Genomic DNA, 15,827 nt, shown 5'->3' on the forward strand with positions numbered 1-15,827 from the left:
GGCTACGTAGACTTCCGTGAGAGTTTAGTCAGGCACCACATGACTGGCTGATGATAATTAAGTAAAAACCAGGTAAGAAAAAAGTCTTAGTGTTCTATTTTATTTTAAAATTAATTAAATATCTATAAGTAACTAGAAAATTTATTTAACAAATTTTCATTTCATAGGTATTTTATATCACACTTAATCAAATAACATTATTCTAAAATCATATCTTTATGTCACCTGATGTACTGAGGAGAATTCAGTCTTATGAGAGCAGTGTTGGGGAAGGAAATGGACACCACCAGGCATGAAGAGAAAAAAAGTAGGGCTGAAGAGAAGTGTCCCAGGCTACAGGTAACTGTAGCCAGGATGAGGTGTAATAAACCTGAAAAGAGCAAGCAGTAGTAGAAAAAGCAAGGGGGGGCCTAGTCAGAAAAAGAGCAACAGTAGGGGCAAAGAGAAGCTCCTGACTTAAAATGAGAAGTGGTGGCGAGAGAAAGAAGAGTGCCTGCCTGATAGACCTTCTCTGGAACGTGGATTAGGATACAGAGAAGCAGACAGAGGTGACAGGAGCACCAGGGAAGGACAAAACTGTAAATAATAGGAGCAGTGGGCAAGAAGACAGCTGGCTTGGTCGACAGATAGTAGTGGTGGGGAGAGGAGTAGCCAAACCATATAAAGAGTCAATAGGGAGTGGCAGCTCAGGAAAACAATTAGTATCAGATGTGATATGAGAAAAATTTATTACATGGGCAGTAATTTTTATTCACTGTGATTTGTATGTAACTCTTTGTATTCCTAACCCTTAAAATATTTTGTGTTGCTTTTTAATACTTAAATAGCAATCGTTATTTTACATACAATATGAACAACATAGACATAATATTTTAAGAAGACAGAATTATATCTAAGGCATAGATAAATTAATTTTGCATAAATAGGTTTGTGGAGGAAGTTTTTCTGGTTAATGCTAAATATAAAGCCTGACTTTCTTTATAGTACATGTATAATGCATACATTTAAAAAATGTGAAACAATGCTTAGCAAACTTCTCCTGCATAGCTGTTTCTGTCTGCTCTTTTTAAGACAAGTGTTGGCACACTAGTGAAACATTTTTACAGATAATATGTGAAACCACAATTTTGAATAATTTCCAAATGTATCTTTTTGTTGGCTCCGGCTTACTTTAGCTACTTACGCTGGACTGTCACAGTGTCTTATGGATGAGGAGACTCCTCCCCCGCAGGTCCTGCTGCACTCTCCCCATATTGACCACGGACCCCAACCCCCATCTATGCTCTGGGGCCAAGTGCCAAAAGGTACGCACTCTCCCTGATAACACCACTGAAAGATTTTACAGAAAACACAGAATTAGCTTTCAGGCTGATAGAGTTATCAGGACAGAAAAATATAAGGGTCAGACAATGACCAATTATAGGCATTAGCATTCCCTGTATAGATAACAGACTGATATTTTACTTTTTCTAGCCATGTTTAGACATTGGTGAGGGCTCATGTGATTTGTTAATTATCTTTAGCTAAATCCTGTATTATAAATCCTTAACATACACCAGGAGCTTAAGTTTAAAGACTAACTTTCTTTTTTTCTATTCACAACCCTACTTAGAATTTCTCATTAAAGAGGACTGGTGTCTTTTCAATTCTTTTAGAATTTAGACATTAAGATCTGTTTCTAAGACTGCTTAAGTAAAAACACTCCACTTACTATTCAACTAATAGTTTGATAACACAATATGGAAAGTTCCCCATTAAGGAATTTTTATGATGATATTTTCTTTTATTAAAAAAAGTCTGGGTGAAGTTACAATGGAAAAGGAATTTGTTGCAGTATTTCAGTACACTAACACTGCAGACATAATAAAAGCAATGCCAAGACACCAGGGATGGGGTATAGAAAATCATTATACGTGCCAGCTACTATTTGTTCAGAGACTGAATTAACATGTCTACTGAAATATTTTTCAGACAATAGCTAAGCATCTGCAATATGTGTTACATATTCTGAACATACATACTGTCAGTATGAAGCCAGGAACCCGTTATAAAATGATGCAGATTATAATAACTTTATCATCTCATAAATCTGGTATGACAAATCTTATTTATGTAATATGAGGTCAAATCCTGCACTCCTTATTTAGGACCAAATTCTGCTTTCTATGCTTGGTGAAAATCCAGGGTAACTCTACTTAAGATGAACATAGTTACTCTGGATTTTCAGCAATGTAACTGAAAGCAGAATATAGCCTGAAGTTATTCAGGCAAAACTCCAATTTTTAACAGGTGTTTTATATGAGTAAGGATGTGGCTTTTGGTAAACTGAAACACTCTCTCTCCAATTAATGCAGGTAGGGAGGGCAATCAGAAAATTATATTCTTTAACAAGAAGTCCATTCTAAATTGTCAAATGTGCTTTGATATAAAAGGTGCTATATGCATAATCATAATGAAGGAACATTGAAAAAACATGGCAATATCAATAATGAAATGACTGTAATTTACCTTCAACAAGTGCATTCATGTACAGAAGTATTTATATATACCCACACACACACATTAGAGTTTAGCATCAACATAAATAAATGAGACCTTTAGCCTTCTTATTTTGCTAGCCATACACATACCAGTCACTTTTTCATAACATTTTTCTAAACTATAGGGATTTTTGTAGCTGTCTACCTTTAATATAGCTTCTTTTTAAGTAGGGCTGCTGTAGGGCATCACAGTTCTGTTTACAAAACCTCATGCTCCACCAGCTAGAGAAACAAAAAAGGGCATTCTTATGTGCCCATTCAAAACATCTGAGGCAGAATATTTTAAATCCTAGTTCAAAATACCGTCTTTCTCTAAAAGAAACACAGCAGACATAAGCAAATATAGTCAGTTTTAATGGACTTTTTCCATTAGGGCAGTAGGGTTTGCCCTGTGGAAGGTGCCTGTGGTTCTAACAAAACCCACTGATTGGAGATTATGCAGATATTCATGGATCTGTCTGAGGCAAGGTTCTCCATATGGAGTTTCTTTCCCTAAATCCAGGCAGTTAGTGGCTGGATTATGCCTTGAAGCATGAGTGTCTATATTTTCCTTTCTAATGTAACTATGGATTCTCTTATTATTCATATAAATGTCTAATTCTTTATTGAATCCTGTTAAACTCTTCTCCTTAATAGTTTGAGGAAATGCTTTCCACAGATTAGGTTATGCACTGGTGGGTAAAGAAGTATTTCAGTAAGTTACATTTGAAGAATTTTATTTTTTTTTAATAACACAGATATTTATAGTAAAAAAGTAAGTGATAATGATTCCATCCATTAAAGGCAAGCATCCATTTTATAAGCCTATTAAAAGTGCTTGGAAATTCAAATACTATGTTGATGAGGGTCATATAAGTACCTGCACAGAGACAGATACAATATTTAATATATAATTCCCGGAAAAAAACTACTTTAAAAAAGAGTTAAAATTGAGACTTTATGTCAGTAATTTAGGGTAAAATATATTATAAGAATGTTGTAATTATCCCAAAACCAAGCATTGCAAATACAGGAAATTCAGAGTTAAAGTTAAACTTAAAGGAAATCTAAACAAGTTTAAAGCATGGAATTGTGCAGTTAGGACATTCAAACAATCTTAACCCTACCCTGTTGTGACACCACTCAATAGCTATAACTGACTATAATGAAGGCATTTTAATATTTGTGGTTACTGATTAAACTGATTTTTAAAGACATATTACAGTTTCTTTTTATTTTCCCTTCTGCTTTCACTGCAGAGCAAAGTTAAAGTTGCTTGGAAGCACTAATTGCATGTTTCCATACCCTTAGCATACATGAATTTCTTTTCAATTTAATCTTAATGTAAATTTTCTTGGTTTATAACACTTTGTTTTGAGATAGTCACAATAGCTTTGTAATGTATTCTACCCTACAATACTAATATGTATTATCAATCTTTACTCCATTTTAATATAATTTTTGTCAGGAAATGTCCTTGTTTTTTTAATTAAAAAATTAATACAAAAACAAAAAACTGAAAGAGACTATTACCATGTGGCATTTCTAATAATCTGAAGATACAAAGTAAAAATCTTAAATCTATTTTTTAATTTTAACTTTTCTGGACAGATTTACTGGTGTGCTCTGGCTACTTTATACCATTCTAGAGCACCACAAAACAGCCAAACTGTGTTTTCTGCTGCCTGGTTTTTCCAGAGCAGTACAAAACAGACAGGGTGTACACCACACTTCCCACTCCGCCCCTTGTCCTCCAAATTTCCACTGCTTCTTGCACTTCCCTATATCCTGCTACACATATACCCCGAAATCCCCCTCCTACCTCTGCTCTCTGTTAGGTAAAAACGTTCAATAGGTTACATTTGAAAAGAAATATTTAGGATGCAGTCTCATTTTTGCTGTTATTGTTTTAAACTGAAAGTTCATCCTTCAGCAGAGGTTTGTAAATACAATCTCTTTCAAAGAAATAAAAAAGTCCTCTTTCAAAAGGCCCACCACTAAGGAGCAGGTGAATGGACAAAATGGTCATATTTGCTAAAAGCAGGTCATAGCCTTAGTCCCATTGAGAAAAACAGGAAATAGCAGCTATTTTGAAAAAGGGCAGTTCTTTATAGAAGTCTCTGTGATAGAATTATTATTTTTCCCTGCTGTAGCAGTAATTTTCAGTAATGAGAAAAAATGGGACTAAATGTCCATTAATCAGAAAAAAACTCACAATGCTTTCAATATAGCCTAGGCTCAAGATTTCAGCGAGTTTAATTATAGGGGAAGTTTGAACAATTTGTGTTATTCTGTTATAAAGATCATTAAAGACAAAATAAAGTGTGATGCCAGGTGTTACATTTGAGGAGAATATGCTTATTTTTCATACAAAGAGGTTGAATTTACTTTAAGGGCAATATTTATCTCACCTTAGCTATGGTGCTGCAACTGGAGCTTCCATAATATGTTGTTATGGTATGTAGTTCAAAATCCAACAATAAGCTTTCCACTGACACTGTTCTTTGTGTATAGGATATTTACACTTTGCATGCAACAATCTCTTCTTTAAAACCTAAGCAACTCATAGTGTTCATTTAGAATTTTACAACTGAAATTTGCTGTGAGAACCTTGGCTGTGCACCCTATACTATCAATTATATCTATTTCCAAGAAATAACCTCTTGACTTAGGAGCTCAATTTGACTTTCACTATCACAATCAGTAAAATGTGTCAGTAGGCTAAGGAAAGCAAAATAATGGGAAAAATCTGTGGATACAATATAATCAAGGAGATTTCTGGAATCAAGATGTCGCTGGGGGCATGATTTAAAAGCAGTTTAAATCAGTAGTGATACCAATCTCTACATAAATACCCCCCCAAACCGATGCTGAACAAAGTGTCTACAAATAAATCACTTCAACAATTACCTTATCTTCATCTGAAAATGGGTACATTGCCTACTGTACCTTTTGTTTGTCTGTAATTTTGCCATGGTCTGCAATTCATCACCTATTTCAGATCTGAAGCAGATTGTGAGGACTTTGGTAAACTGACTAAAACAAGTCCAGGTTGATGGCTTAAGAAAAAGTTAATGCTTTTTGAGTTGCTTTAAATGTAATGACAAAAATGTGCAATATTATTTATAAAAGTTTGCATTATTTATTCTTTTACTTGCAGCCTGTATGTTATGACTTTTTTAAAACTGCTGGTGACTTACCTAACAGACAAAGTTTGAACAATACTGTATCAATTTTCTAAAGATAACTTAGCTAATAAAATAATTGATAGCAATCTATAATCCATTTTCCAAGCAAAACAAATGTATAAATTTATGAAGAAAAGAATAATCTTAACAATTTTATAATAGAGTACTTTTTATATATGTAATATTATGCAGAAGCAGCATCAGAAGACCTGCAATGTATGACAGAAGGACAAACAATAATATCTCAGGCTCCTACGTCAGCCAAATCTAGCTGGGTTTTCACCAGGAAAGCAAAAGGCATTGTTTTGGCCCAGGGTAACACCTTGCCAAATTTCAGGTCCCTGCACCAAAGCATAAAAGTACTAGAGCTTCTCAACAAAACAGTTATAAGAATTTTTACATTGGTAAAACAATGTATTATTCCATAATGTCTTTGTCAGAAATAGCTGTTTAAACTTTCAAAAATATCTTCAGCCTCAGGGAGAACTTGCACAGAAAATTTCAGCCCAAATGGGGTAAAGTTTGGCAAGCTTACAAGCAACTGAAAGCAGGGCCTTGTAATAAAAAATGTTAGGAAATCTGAATTACAGATATTGCTGCCAGCTCTGCAGATATGCCTTTACTACACACATTTGCACTCTGGACCAAATTCTACTCTCATTTACACCATTGTAAATCTGGAGTAACTTCATTGACTTAACACATTTACTCAGAATTTATGCCAATGAAATTGAAAGCAGAAATTGGTTTTCTCAATATGTTTTAAGTACAGTTAAGCTTTTTGGGATAGGTATTGTCATTTATAATATGATTGGTCTGTGCCTAGCACAGTGGGGACCTATTCAGTTGTGGCCTTTAGGCACAACTTCAATATATGTGTTAATAATAATAATAATAGGTGTTACAGAAATGTAAGCTATTATATTCTCCTTAGTGTGTGGTGAACTGAACCTCGTATTTGGAAAGAATTTGTGCTTTATGGCTTTTTGCTATCAGGAACTACTAATTTACAGGATACTTTGAAGTTCCAATTTAAAGATAAGCTTCTTTACTGTTTAGTGGAATGAATAATTTTACATTTGTAAAAAATATACATGCTCCCATGACTGCTACTAAAATCCAATGATGGAATAAGTGTCTGATGACTGGACATGATATTTTGTAGAGAAGAGAATGATTGTAATCTCTGGCAAATGGACACTAACAGTGTTTTAGAGCATTTTTCCTTCTTCACTGTGGTCTCATGGGTTTAAAGATATAAATAGAGGTAAATTGCTTCTTGTCATTGGCTAGGGTGGATGCTTCCAAAATAAACCTAGACTGCTGATTAGAATAAGAATCCTATCATTTTCTATTACTCCTTTTTTGGTAGAATGTGAAGGTCTCCATATTTTTATTAGCTAACTGTAAATTCTATTTTTATGACCCCAACAATGAAATTATTTAACATGATTTACCAATACTTCCAAACTCAGCACACATTGAATGAAGTCATCAGCAAGGATTAATAAACTATGACAGCTCCCCAAAAGTTTTCATTCTCTTTATTTAAACATCAGATTGTAAGTCAAAATGTAGTGTAATCTTTTTGCAACTAGCCCAGCTGACATGGCAGGAGTTAGAACTGAGGAGAGATGACAGTGGTCATTGTTAGCCTAAATCCAGTCTGGAACAGTAAATTTTAGACACTGATCTACAAATGTAGCTTTGACAAATACACTAATTCCCAGAGAGTTATCAGAATGGTTTTATACAATTATTCTTGTCAGTTTGAACAAACCTGTGTAAAGTATATTACCTTGCAAATGGATGTATGAAACTCAAGTTATTTCAGGTCTGTTTCTCTCTGTATTCAGTAAATTGATTTATTTTAAAATATTTCTATTTCCACTTTCTGCTTATGGTTCTGAATGGACTACACATTTTCAGCCATAAAATTTTCCATGGAAAAAAATTAACAGAGCTCTTTACTAACCACACAAAATGTTAGATTTTTTATTAAAAATATCCATGTGCAGACAGACAGACAGACACACACACACACACACAGCCTTTGTAGATCTGAGATAGAAAAGAATAAATCTCTGTGTATCCCCATTGAAACAATTACTTTCTGCAGATATCACCGTTAACACTTATCATCTGAAAGTTTATCAGCTCTTATGGAAAAGTCCTTTAAAACTGAGTAGTTATGAAAACAACAGGGTTTTACAGAAATAACTCTAAAAGCCAAAACAGCTGTCAGTGGTAAATGGGGGACCATAAAGAAGCCTTTTACTATGACAGCTTTTTTCTACATGCCTGAGTGATTTGGCTTATTGCTGGAAGAATAAAGTTTTTTTTTATCTTCAAACAAAATAAAAACTTTCAGTCTCCAGATATATGTCATGGCTCATTCATGAAAACATGGTGAGCCCAGAGTTAAAATAATCCATTATGGAAGAGTACTATATAATTTAATAAAGATTAAATCAATTGGGGTTTTATGGAAATTTATTTGTAAACCTATAGAATTTGATACAGGATAACACCCTTTCTACATATTTTTCAAGCCAACCTATAAAATTCTAGAACAAGGATAAAATTCTTATTAAATTATAGATATTGGTGTATTTTCTATCAAATTATTTAGGACTTTTCCACTAGGGAGGAGTTCATTATGCAAATACATTCTGAATTAGTGCATGTCATCTAAGCATCAAAGAGTAAGCACTTTCAGTTTTTCATTTTTGCAGTGTTTATACTTCTTCTAAAACAATAAATCATTTGAACTCACCCCTTTCTCAATGCTCCCTGTCTGGCAAAGAGTACCCTCAGCTGCTGGAATGCTGTTAGTAACACAGCGGTTACTTTTGCTGAGGCACCAGAGCTCTCTACACACTTCCTAGGAAAGAAGGCAGAAGCAAGTTGATCAGAATAACAATCTAAAATTATTTCCAGTCCTCCTACAAAAGTGTGTATGCGCACACACACATGGTTTGTTTTGAATAGAGATAATAAGAATGGGTAGAATTTTTATATATGTATTTTAAAAGAGTTTGGAAACTATTTTGGAGCATTTTCAAAGCCACTATACTTTGCCTAGAATATTCTGCCAACAAAATCTGGCAGTATCAACAGTAGATTACAAAAATGTGTCTTCCATGTTTCCATGGAAGTGATGTTCTGTCATAAGCAGAACCTGCTGCTTAATGCTAATACTGTATTTGATGTCTTTTTAAAAGAAGTCCTACTGTCTGCTGATGTATCCCCATTAGCTTACCTATCCACCCCAAATATCCACTTGTAGAATGATAACTTTACTTCTGAAATATAAAAAAGCAATATTGTATTTTATTCCCATTATTTTAAACCATGCAGGTTCTGAGCTCAGGCTACTGTTAACTAAAATGATGTATGTAAATTTTGTAATAATTGAATAATATACTAAATTAAAGATTTCTTTTAGACTTCCCAAATTAATAAATGAGATTTTCATAGATGATTTATATCATCATGCCCCAAACTATTGATGGTATCAAATAAATCAATATAGTTTTTCTTCTAAAATACTTTATCTTTGACTTTTGCACTTGAAATTCTATGCATTTTAATTAGCCCAGATTTGTGGACCATCTGGGTACGCTGCAAAAGCCATCCATTTATATGGCTTCTGAGAAAGGTTGAAGGCTTGGGGTTTCGGGGCTTTGGGGCCTGACCCAAACACCTCTGAAGTCTTTAGGAGTCTTTCTTTTCACTTCAATGGCTTTTGGATCATGTTCTTTATGTGTAGTGGAATGGGGCATATTTTGCTTTTGTATTTATTGATTTGTATAGTAATTTTTGTGTTACACTGGGAGGTGATATCTTTATGTGGATGGGAATCTAATTATTGTCGGGGTGTCTAGACTTTATTTACAGGTGTGGCTTTTTATTGTTAAACCCAAAGAAATAAAAATTTTAAATTTAAAATGCAAAGATAAATAATCAGAGAGATGTTTTTAATGATCCAATGCAATTTTTATTTCTATTATAACTCTTTTAATGGTGGTTTAACATAATATCCTAATAGTATTTTATATGCAGACAAACACATATACAAAGAATTAAAGGAAAAGGCAATGCCAATAAGTCAAAGATATCGGTCAGCTCTCCCCTCAAAATTCACTGTTTCGCTGAAGAAATGATTATCAGGCCTCATTATGTTCCCTCTTTTAGAAAAGTTTAGATTTAAAAGAAGTGAAAATTTCCATTCTGAAGCACTTTTATCTTACCTTTCACATTTTATAATGATATTTTTACAAATACAGTGTACTTTTATAATTAGGTTCTCTGTCTTCCACTTCTAGATTAAGGCTGCATCTTATATGCACCTGGCTTGTAAAAACTATTAAACTTTGCTGCAAGATTCAGTTTTCTTCCACTATTCTACATACTGAAGTATTACTGTACATATTTATTTATTGGTAGCTACAGTAATGATCCTGTACTATACGCTTCCACTGAATATTAGTAACTTAGAATCCAATCTTGCAGGCCACCCTGTATGCAAAACTTCCACTGAAGTAATTAAAATTAGTGAGAGATGTGCACAGAGAATGTTTGCAGGATTGGGCCCCTGGTGTTCTTAGCTTCAATGTTGGTACAAATATGGAATATTAAAGGAACGATTTTCTAAAATACATTGCAATAGAATGGACCTAGCTGGCTGGGGAATAAGTACTGAGGGTATCAGGGCTTTGTTACTTTCTAGAGCTTCTGTCCCATTTTTAACTATATGGTCTGCACCCTCTGTGCACCCAGTTTAATTTTAAAACAGTTGAAAGTTCAATTTTCTGTTGACCTTTAGAGCTCTATTGAAGTTGATGCGATTACTCAGAAAATCTGATTATTTCAGTGACTCCTTTTAGGAAAGATGTTGCCATGTGCAAAAGCAATCCAGGATTTTTTATGATGACTGATGGGGAAATTGCCTTCATTTTCAAATTTAGGATTTTCCCCCCACTGAAGTATTGAAAACACTTATTTGGATAATCTCATATTGAGAAAGACTCCTGCCTTTGCAGCACCTGGACTGCTCATGTGGCAACAGTCTCATATATAAAGAAACACATTGTCAGATGCTTATATTGCTTAAAAGATCATGAAGTGGAGGGAAAGCAAAGAAGACAAGCCAAAAAAGTAACACCTTGAAAAATCTATTTCATGGATTTATTAATTTTACTTTGATTAAACTCTGTTTCAAAATTCATATCAAACCATAAACATATGCCTTTAACCAGGACTCCTGACTCCAATCCATTTTAGAAAGGATTCCAAATGGAACATCTGAAATTTTTTTGTTTCAGCTTTCAGATAAGGTATGGGGATCTCATGTCCCATTTCATTATCTTTTGGCTCATGTGCCAAAACATGTGGCTTAGACACCTTTTTATATTGATGCAAATGTCAAAGAGATCTCACCTCATTTGTGATCATCCTGCACGTAACCTCACTACTTATGTTCGCACCTAAGCAACTTTAATGTTTAAATTAATAGTTGGGCTCAGGTTGCAAAGTCTGGATCAGGATTTTAAACAGCCCAAAGTTTTTGTGGTTTTGGATACAGAGTTTTGATTCCATTCATAAAGACAGAAGCCATTTGCAAAAGTCAGATATGGATCCTGGTTTGGATTTTAAACACCTTTAAATTCCAGGGTCATCTGAATGATTATCATAACTCTAGACTACCTAACAGCCTAGCTGCTAGTACGATGAATTTCAGCACAGACTACAGTTTTCAAAGTTGAACTTTAATTTCAAATATCAATATCTATAGTTTCCCTCTGTTGAGACTGATGTCTGGATTTTACTATTAAGGGACAAATGATCATTAGAACAAACATTTCATCCATCCAATGTCAGAGTAGCAGTATCGAAGTGAAGAGTTATTAAACGTTAAACATTTCTTGACAATTATGGGACAGATTCTCTGCTGCACCCGGGCTACTTTGTGGCATCTGAGCAGCACAAAGTTACTGTAGCACACAGATGAATCTTACCCTATAGTGTGTAACTACAAATAAATAACTTGGTAGGAAACGCAGAAGACCTGAGTTCCATTCACAGCTCAGCCACTGGGTGATCTTGTGCAAGTCCTTTCACTTCTGTTTCCCTATTTGTAAGATGGGGATAATGATGCTTACCTCTTTTGTAAAGCACTTAGTGATCTACTAATGCAAAGTGCTGTATAAGAGCTAAGTAATATTATGAGCTTTCAGTCTTTACTCAGAATTAGCTTCAGTGGGAGTTTGCCTCAGTAAAAACTGCAGGATTGGTACATAAGGAATGACATAAAGAAATAAGTAAAACTATCAAGGGATTTTCCATACAAGTTTTTAAGCAGTACTCCCCATATAAATAATAAGGGAGTTCTACTTAAAAAATTATGATATCATATCACTCCACATGTATATAATATTTTTATTTGTGGAAAATCATGGAACGTACTAAGGCCTTACTGACCACAACAACACAATTTATCATTCTATGTAGAGAATTTAAAAAAATAAAAACATATTCTGTAGATTCTTTTACATATTATAACAAATATGAAAAAGTTTGTTTTCCCCTAATATGCTAATTTAAAAGAATAAAAGTTGAAATATAGATATCTGTAACATAACTCTATTGAATTAAATTGGAATTACACTAGGGATAAATTTGACTCAGTGTGTTCTTTATTTTCAACTAATTTTGGAAAAATTAGAAAGAAAGGCTTTAAAAGAATTATTATGATGCAAAAGCTTTCTGCCCTCTAGGGCAGCCCCAAAACTAGCACTAACTTTAATCCTTGATTATGGATTTGAGACACTCTCCTTATTACCATTATCCTATCAGTAACATCTCTAAACAGCTGTTTCCAATAAGCCAGTCTGAAAACCATGGGAGAGCACTGCCCTGGAAAGGTCAGGACCAGAGCCACTATTAAAAAGGATACTGATGTTTTATCACACAAAACAAACAAACAAACAAAATCTACATAAGGTGACCTGATAGCCCCACTCCTTTTAGGACATCAAATGAGGATAGTATATCCTTTCCCTGACTTCAAACAGATCTTAATCCTGTTGTATAAAAAGGATCATGGTAAAAGAAGGAAACAATCTGAAAGCTAATCAGTGAGCTCAAAGTCAGTGACTGGATTTTTGGATGTAATACCTATTAATTTGTAAAGAAAACAATTGAAAGTGTTTTAAAAATCCAGGAAACATAAACTGAAGCTGAGGCCTTTCATAAGATTAAGACAAGATAGATGACAACCTGTAACGGTGTATCTTAGGACTCCATGACTTCAGTTTGGAATTCGGATGGTTGTATTTGCAGTAAATTAAACAAAGCTGAACCCATCTAGAGAAAAAAAACAGCAAATCAAATTATCTTCCTTTGCCTACATGCTATAAATGATGGAGCCTCTTTCTGTATGTCATGCAGAGTTACATACAGGCATTTTTAAATTATGTAACAGATAAGCATCCTACATATTAATATTAATAATGATAAAATGATAATAACAATACAGCACAATGAAAACTCAATAATATGAGAAAGATCAACTTGCTGTGCTGTTTCCAAAATCTAGACTCAAATGAAAGCCTCAACTAAAATTCATGAAAGAATTTGGCTTTTTTCAAACCCAAAATATTCAGAAAAATAAGATGGGAAACACACTGACTAGAAACATGAATTAATGATAAAATTGAGATTTGATTTTCTTTAATAAAATTTTAAAATCTTAAAAATTGGAACTTTACATTCTTTCAGAATGTATTGATCCATAATATGCTGCACCCTTTGATGAGCATTTGTTAAAATAGAGCATTAAAATAATTTTCCTGAATTCTGACATAATTGAGATCTACAAAAATTTCTGCCTGGTTTATTTCCACCCTCACAACAAAAAATATTATTCATAACATGTTAAGAATTATGAGGGTGATTACGAATCATGGGTGAACCTCAGACAGTTCAGAGGTTTTGCTCAGTTCAGATAAGCACCCAAAAGTTAATATATTTAATGCTCCATTTCCATAAATGCTCATTAAGCAGTGCAGCATGTTATGAATCAAAACATGCTGAAGGAATGTGAAGTGTCATTCTTAAACTTAGACGATCTGTACATATTATGTTACCATCTTATTTGACTAAGTATTGGGTGCTTATCTGAACTTTTCCAAAACTACAGCGGTTCCACTCAGTAAGTCAGCCTGAAACAAACACTTTTTCTTTCAGACCCACACAGCTTTTCCTATCTCTGTCCCAACCACCTTCCAGCCTCTGAACTGTCATTTATGGCTCCTAATCCATCTTGTAATTTACCATCCTTCTGTGACCCCCATTTGGTCACTGGCTCTCCTTCCTCCATTTAAAATTGAACTAACGGGCCTACATGCCTCGGTGGTATGCCTACATTTAATTTTTGTGTGCTCTGGTGTTCATCTTTAAAGGTAGGGAGAGATGAACACAGGAGTGCTTTGGTGGGGAAAGTGGGAGTTGAGTCAGGATGGTGGTTGATGTTGCCTTTGTGGGAGTCTGTAAGGCAAAGGATGGAAAAGGATGAAAAACTCACGAAGTATTAGAAAGAGACAAGTCTATGGTCCTCCTTAACAGAACCCATGCTAATCTTAAAAAAGATGCAAGTACTGTTCAAGAACAAAGCAGTAGTTCAAACTGGTTTTTACTTAGGGGAATGACCATGAAAGTACTTCTGAGGCAAAACTCTGACAGACTTCAATAATTTTGAATTAGAAAGACCTGCATGATTGGACCCTTAGTGACAACAGATTTTGCACTTGATCGCCAAGATACTCTCACCTTAAAGAATAATAGACATTAGAGAGCCTATAATGATAAAGCATAATGTTAAAAGCTCAGATCCTCTCTCAGCCTACAAAAAGTTTTAGCACATATTTATAAACTAGATACAAAAAGGTATAAATCAGTGCCTAATTGAACTATTTAGGATCTTCTGACAAACACAAACATTAAAATACAATGTGACTTCGGTGTGATATGAATCAAGTGAAAAAAGAAGGTCACAGTACAGTGAGTTAGGAGGGATTAGATAGGAATTTATGAAAACATAATTCACACTATATCTCATAATATATGAGGGAACGAAGAAAAGGTGGAAACTGTCAGTTATTCAGGTGAAGACCCCCAGTTGATTTTTCTTTTTTCTTTTTGGAAAAGCATCTCTCAGACTCTGCTCTCACTTCCTCACATTTATTTCCATCATCACAAAGGCCCAAAGTTAGGCTAACAGCATATCTCATCAACATCACTTAGCTGGAGTAGGTTCTTGTGTACAACAAGGAACACTTCATTCACTGCAAGTGGTAGGTCATGCTACTTCTGCAGCATTGATTATTTCTATATATATAAAACATGCATTAGTATGTCAAAATACAAGTGTGACAATACATTACTTTTATGCCCTCTGAATATTTAAAACTAGAGCACCTCACTACAATGTCTACTATAACTTCAATCCTTTTGCAGTTTTATTTTCCACTGAAAGAAGTACTGTAGAACCGGAAATAATTGCTGCCCATTCATTCTTCTCCATTATTTTTTTCTGGATTTGAAAAGTATGAAAATTAATTGGCCATTTTCTTTTCAGTTAAGATATTCTGACAGTGTATGCTGAGACCAGCTGCAAGAGGCTTTAAGCTCTGTTCCTAAAATTCAGACAAGCCACATATAGTCCTTAACTTTCCCTGGCACTGTAATCTACTCAAGGAAGTATAAACCTGGGCGGTAGAAGGCAGAGATTTGGGTCCTCAGGGAGGCTGCAGCAGTGAAGGTATGAATATCAGTGCCACTTGATTGATGCATTAAAGTTTCCAGTAACTTTCCATTGATGGCAATCAGGTTCATGGGCACTCCCACTGCCTCATAACAGGCTTCCCAAGAACAGCAGAGGCACAGCTAGTCCAGCCACTGCTGGGAAATCTATTTGGTAGGAAACATGAGTGTTCTCCAGTGCCAATGTGATGTGTGTGTGCCCATCTTAGGTAGGCTGTTAAAAGTAGAGGAGCACTCCCTGGTGTGAGAATGTGTGCTGAGGCTGCCCATTTTGAGGCAATGTGAGTGCTTCCTA

The 15,827-nt window shown here is 34.6% G+C and overlaps 1 protein-coding gene across 4 annotated transcripts in view; it reads right to left on the reverse strand.

The window, feature by feature from the left end:
* The window catches only part of ADAMTS6 (ADAM metallopeptidase with thrombospondin type 1 motif 6), a 321,368-nt gene that overhangs the window by 123,333 nt on the left and 182,208 nt on the right, over positions 1 to 15,827 (reverse strand). For 2 of the 4 annotated variants that reach the window (XM_048850900.2, XM_075128497.1), the window contains exons 12-13: positions 8,484 to 8,591; positions 1,184 to 1,329 (exon numbers count right to left, since the gene is read on the reverse strand). In XM_048850900.2, coding sequence (XP_048706857.1) covers positions 1,184 to 1,329; positions 8,484 to 8,591 — 254 coding nt within the window. The remainder of the gene's footprint in view (positions 1 to 1,183; positions 1,330 to 8,483; positions 8,592 to 15,827) is intronic. The other 2 variants (XM_075128498.1, XM_048850901.2) reach the window with 2 other exon arrangements.

The sequence above is a fragment of the Caretta caretta genome, chromosome 5 (assembly GCF_965140235.1).
Source record: "Caretta caretta isolate rCarCar2 chromosome 5, rCarCar1.hap1, whole genome shotgun sequence".
Classification (NCBI taxonomy): domain Eukaryota; kingdom Metazoa; phylum Chordata; order Testudines; family Cheloniidae; genus Caretta; species Caretta caretta.